Here is a 5,365-nt window from a genome sequence, read left to right as displayed (position 1 = left end):
CGTAGTCAACCGTGGTTCGCGTCCCGGACCCAGTGGCTTAGAACTCACACCAGGTGCGTGTGCGTGCGTGCCCAAGATCCCGAGAGAATGGAGGAGAAGGGATTGCAGCATGGCCATCCCCCCTGGGGGGTGATTTCTCACTTTCTGTCTCTATGTCTCTGTCTGGCGAGCGCACGCGCCCTTATAGCAAAAACCTCTCCCCCCCAAAAAAAAATGAGAAAAGGATAATAAAGCGTGATTAATGGGGGGAAATGTCCATGAATGGAAAGGTCACTAGTGCAGGTGAGTATTGGGCACTTACAGCGCCCAAAGGGCCAGGGAGGGAGATGCAGGATGGGGTGGCTGCAACCCTTTTTTAAAAAAAACTATTTATTTATTTTTATTTATTTATTATTATTAATTTGACCAGAGAGAGAGAAAGAGAAAAATGAGAAAGCAAGCCACCAGGTGTGGGACTCAAACTGTGGTCAGCCGTGTGGAAGTCAGCACCTTAACCAACACACCAACTGCCAGCCCCAGTGCCCTTTATTTTTTTAATTATTTAATTTTTATTCATTCATTCATTTATTTTAATTTGACCAGAGAGAGAAACAGAGAGAAAGAGAAGGAAAGTGAGAAAGTGAGAAAGCAAGCCACCAAATCTGGGACTCGAACAGTGGTCAGCCATAGGAAGTGTCCAGTGCCTTAACCACCATGGCACCTGCTGGCCCCCCGGTGCTCTTTATTTTAATTGCCAGAAGATGCATGCACTTGCCAGAGACAGGGAGAAAACACTCCCAGTGTGGCATTGTCAGACATAGTCCCTCCTCCTCTGGTTCTCTATCCTGTTGGCATTTTGTGTCTGCACACGCACCCAGCATGTTTCTCAAGTTCCTGGGGCTGGGATTCAAACCAAGGTCTGCCATGTCAGATCTGGCTTCCTTAACCACTGGGCGTTGGTGCTGGCCCTGCCCTTCTTTTGAGAGAGTGTTGGTGTCTGCTCTTCACACATCTCTTGACTGCTCTCCTTCAGGGAGAACTCGTAAACGGGAAGCCAGTCCAGCCTGGAGGGATGGGCCACTGCCCCTCTAGAGGCTTCGAGAAGGTAGGAGTTGATAATGCCTTGCCGCAGTGAGGGCAGGGTAGTAGGCAGAGGAGTGTTAGTGCCAGACAGGGCGGCCAGTGCCACGAGGATGCTGACCCCAACATCGCACACCGACCCAGCCCAGCCCCACCTCCAGCCACGCAGAGGCTCCAGTTCTGTCTCTTTATTTCCCACTTTCCTCCACGGTTGGCTCACATAGCCTGAGGGCGCTTCCCCAAGGACCCTTGACTGCAGCAGCAGGAGGGCACAGCCGAGACTCAGCTAGAGACATAAGTGCCCCCTCATGCCCAGCTGCGCTTGCTGGCTCAGTCTGGTGAGGGCAGGTAGGGGCGGGGGTCACCAGGGAATGGCAGGGCTGGCACCCGGTTATAGTGGGCCATGAGGAAGATGCCTGCGGTGCCACACACGAAGAGCGAGAGCATGGCCAGGAAGCAGACGCGGTCCAGGACACGGCCCACCAGGAACCACTCCTTGTTCCCCTGAGGCAGGAGGCAGCGTGGGAGGAGTGGCGGGGGCACCAAGCCCCCCCGGATTCCTCTACCAACCTTGGGCTCCCAGCAGGTGCCTTTTCTCCATTTCCTCAGGTTCTTCCCGCTCATCTCTAACCTGCCTCTCACATGGTCCCTAGCCCCGAAGCCCCCACCCCACCCCATTCCCAGCTCTACTTTTCCCATCCCACTGTCCTGCCTTGGCCACGCCACTCACCCTGCCCTGCCCTCCAGAGACACCTCACTTCAACCAGACTTACGCTGTCAAAGTGACTCTGCTGGCGCCGCGCACGGGCAATGAGGTTGCAGGCCTCCACGCAGGCCTGGATGGCTGGGGCTGCCTGCTTCAGGCCACCCCAGAGCTCCTGGCTCTGTCCCAGCTCCGGGCCCTTCTCTGATGCCAAGACGACAAGTTTCAGGAGAGTGGAGAAGCAGGCAGAGAAGGGGCCTCTCCCTGGGGCCCAGCCCCTCTGCTGGTCGGCTGCTTGCTGGATGTCCAGCTGGAGTCCCTGGGGGCAGCGTCCCCAGTGTCACCCCCCTGGGCCTCACCTAGCTTCTCCAGCGCTGCCCTAACCAGGCCATTGCGCTGCCGCTGCCGGAAGAGGAGCTCACTCCGAGGCAGGGGGAGACCCTCCTCCTCCCCGGCTGTGACCGACCATCCGGGCGAGAAGCCGTTCTGCAGCCGGGGCTGTGTGTCCTGCACCACTGCAGGGGCCAGTGGGCGCACGTGCATCCGTAGCAGCTGGGGCAGCAGCCAGAGGAACACCTGGAGGGCGTCGCCCCAGTGACTCAGCTTGGGAGCCAGGCTGAGCCTTGGAACAGAAGCTGAATTGGCACGAAGGGCTCTCACTGCTGGGGTCCTGGAGGCAGCCAGTTAGAGGCTGCAATGTGGCCTTGGTGCAGCACGGCTGTTCTGTACTGGACACGTAGCCTGCACCCAGGCGTGTCTGCGCATCAGAACTACCAGGACGCTGCTCGCCATCACACAGATCCCTGCTCCAACCCCTGCGTCCTGACTGGGTCTGGGGTGCCTGGCTGGGTCTGGGGACCAGTGTTTGCAACAAGGGCCTGGGTGAGTGCTGCAGTCCACGGGCTTCAGGGTCAGACTGAGCAGCTGTGTGGCCTTGGGCAAGCTACTTTGCCACTCTGCACCTCAGCGCCCTCACCTGTGAGGTGGGGATGATACTGATGGGAGTTTTGTGCAGATTACATAAGCTAGTGTTTGTAATTCCCCGGCTCCAGGAGCACCGACACTCATTAACCCACGTGGGCACGTGCTGGGTGCACACCGGCAGATTTGCGTTGCATGTGGCAGGCGGGGGAGGCCAGAGGGGGCAGGGTGAGTGGAGGCAAGAGCATGCAGGAGCAGGTGGGGTGGGGCCTTGCCTTGCGGACCCTGCGGGCCATGGTGTGTGTGTGCGGGGAGCGCAAGGACACGTTCAGCACGACCACGGCGTTCACCACAATGAGGATGGTCACCACCAGGAGGAAGGTCAGGTACCTGTAGGGGCGGCGGCCCTGGGCGTCCCATACCCACAGGCTCCCCGAGCTGGGTGTGATGGCCGAGGGCAGAGGGCCGAGGGCAGAGCCAATCCCCCCTCCCCCGGGGTCTTACTTGCTGATGAGCGGCACTGCCTGGGAGGTCTCAGGCACCTTCTTGGCCACAAGGAAGAGGAAGACGGTCTGGGCTAGCAGCACGTTGATGGCCACGGTGCACTTCTGGCCACCCGCTGCCAGGGCGAGAGGCCCTCAGAACGGGACTCCAGCCCCACCGTGCCCCCCCACCCCAGGAGCTGCTTCTCCCTCGGGCAGCCGGCCCCTGTCCCCCGCGCCCAGCTGGTGGCAGGCCTGCCGACCCTCCCGCAGGCCCAGGTACCCTTGGCAGGGAGGAAGTAGATGAGGATGGCCACGGCGGAGATGAGCACGCAGGGGGCGATGATGTTGATGACGTAGAAGAGAGGCTTTAGCCGGGGGGGTAGAACACCACCTTCTGGTGGCCCGCCTCCTCCGCCGGGGCCGTGGGGTCCAGCAGCATCTTGGCCGGTCGGTGGCGGATGGCCCACTCACCGTTCTCTGCGGGCAGGCACAGGAGTGCGGTGGACTGTGGGAGCCCTGGGGAAAGCAGGGCGCAGCAGGGGGCGCCACCGAAAGGAGCAGGAGATCCAGCGATTCATCCCCTCCCTCCCAAAGCGGGGTGATTTTCTCGAGATGAAAATTTTCTGGAGTAAAGTCAGCACGTTATTGGACCCTCCAGTCTCTTGTAGTTGACTCAGTTTCTATCCTGAGTCCATTGGAGGGGAGCGACCTTGGTTTGAGGGAGAGGTGGGGGCGCTGCAGCCAGCTGGGCAGGGGCCCTGCCTGGGGCGTTGGGCAGGGGTTACCTGTGAAGGCCTCGGGGTCGATGAAAATCCACTCTATGGTCTGGCCATCTTCCTGACTCAGCTGCAGATTGATCTCGCTGGTGCTGTAGGTCTGGGACCTGGGAGGCCCGAGGGACAGCATGAGCAGGGCCCACCTGCCCATGAGGTCAGAGAGTGCTGCCCAAGCGGCCCCAGCTCCAGAGCGTACCACAAAACTCTGGTGGTGAGACGCCGAGACCGGGGACTCAGGCTCTCTGGGTGGGGAATTGGGGTGACAGAGAGGCAGCAGCCCCGACCTCCCTGTCTCTGGGCGGGGCCGCTCGCACTCGTTCCTCCCACTGCCACGTGGGCAGGAGGGGCCACAATTATCCTGGAAGATACAGGCCCACCCAGGACCTCTGGAGACTTCCCATGGAGGGCGTCTCCCTGCCAGGCTTCCTTGTAAGAAGGCTGCTCCTTGGTGAGCCAGGGGGTCCAAGTGGTAGGCACCCCCACCCAAGGCAGGGCCACATGGAAGCCCTGGGTTCTGTGCTGTGACCAGCATAGGCTGGACCTGCTGCCTGTCACCGCAGCTAACTGGAAGCCTGGCCCTGGAGGAGCACAGGTCAAGGATTAAAAATAACTCTCCAGGGCTGGCCCCTGGGCTAGTGTTAAAGGAGCCAAATTCTGCACAGCCATCTGTGGTTCGAATCCCAGCCCCAGTCACAGAGCAGAAAACACACTGGGTGCATGTGCATGCATACCCTGATCCCAATAGGGTGGAGAGGTGGAAGTGAAGGCACAGTGAGGGGTGCCCCTCTCAGGGGTGTTTCTCCCTCTCTCTCAGGCAAGGGCATGTGCTCCCCTCTTTTCCTCTTTCTCTCATTAAAAAGTTACAGAAAAACCTTCACCCAGACCCCTTCCCACATTTATGGATGAGGAAACTAAGACCCGAGACCCTGCCCCCCAGGAATGGCTTGGGATTCCCTGCCAGCCCCCCACCCCACGTCCCTGCTCCCGTGGGTCTGCAGGGTAGCGGCCATGTGTGTGCAGATGGGTGTGTGTGCAGACGGGTGTGTGTGTGTGCAGACGGCTGTGTGTGTGCAGACGGCCGTGTGTGTGCAGACAGGTATGTGTGTGTGCAGATGGGTGTGTTGTGTGCACACGTCTGCCTTCTCCCCTTGTGGCCCAGGAAGGGAAACCGAGGAAGAGAAGGAGGATAAATGGGGCCTGGGTTAGCAGGGGGGATTGGGGCACCTTCAGGCAGGGCAGGCACAGAGGCCAGGGAGGGATGGAGCCAGCCCCCAGCCTCTAGGTGGTATCAGGGCGAGGTTAGAGTGTGGCATTGCCACCCGTGCCCTCCCCGAGCAGCCCCATAAGTGGCCTCACTGGAAGACGAGGGAGCAGTTCTGCCAGTCGAAGGGGAAGTAGGTGACAGAGATGGCACAGGAAGA

The 5,365-nt window shown here is 59.9% G+C and overlaps 2 protein-coding genes across 2 annotated transcripts in view; both read right to left on the bottom strand.

The window, feature by feature from the left end:
• Nucleotides 1-1,188, bottom strand: part of EIF4E2 (eukaryotic translation initiation factor 4E family member 2) — a 45,814-nt gene extending 44,626 nt beyond the window's left edge. Inside the window, exon 1 of the mRNA XM_014585244.1 lies at nucleotides 1,181-1,188. Coding sequence (XP_014440730.1) covers nucleotides 1,181-1,188 — 8 coding nt within the window. The remainder of the gene's footprint in view (nucleotides 1-1,180) is intronic.
• A 201-nt stretch (nucleotides 1,189-1,389) lies between these two features.
• The window catches only part of CHRNG (cholinergic receptor nicotinic gamma subunit), a 5,521-nt gene continuing 1,545 nt past the window's right edge, over nucleotides 1,390-5,365 (bottom strand). Inside the window, 9 exon segments of the mRNA XM_006171140.1 lie at nucleotides 1,390-1,563; nucleotides 1,833-1,966; nucleotides 2,122-2,338; nucleotides 2,959-3,073; nucleotides 3,188-3,302; nucleotides 3,449-3,547; nucleotides 3,550-3,645; nucleotides 3,954-4,051; nucleotides 5,301-5,365. The exon segment at nucleotides 5,301-5,365 is cut by the window's right edge and continues 19 nt beyond it. Coding sequence (XP_006171202.1) covers nucleotides 1,390-1,563; nucleotides 1,833-1,966; nucleotides 2,122-2,338; nucleotides 2,959-3,073; nucleotides 3,188-3,302; nucleotides 3,449-3,547; nucleotides 3,550-3,645; nucleotides 3,954-4,051; nucleotides 5,301-5,365 — 1,113 coding nt within the window.

The sequence above is a fragment of the Tupaia chinensis genome, unplaced genomic scaffold (genome assembly GCF_000334495.1).
Source record: "Tupaia chinensis unplaced genomic scaffold, TupChi_1.0 Scaffold149383_1, whole genome shotgun sequence".
NCBI classification, from domain to species: domain Eukaryota; kingdom Metazoa; phylum Chordata; class Mammalia; order Scandentia; family Tupaiidae; genus Tupaia; species Tupaia belangeri.
Note: the sequence above shows the minus strand (reverse complement) of the source record. Positions and strands in the feature narration are given on the sequence as shown.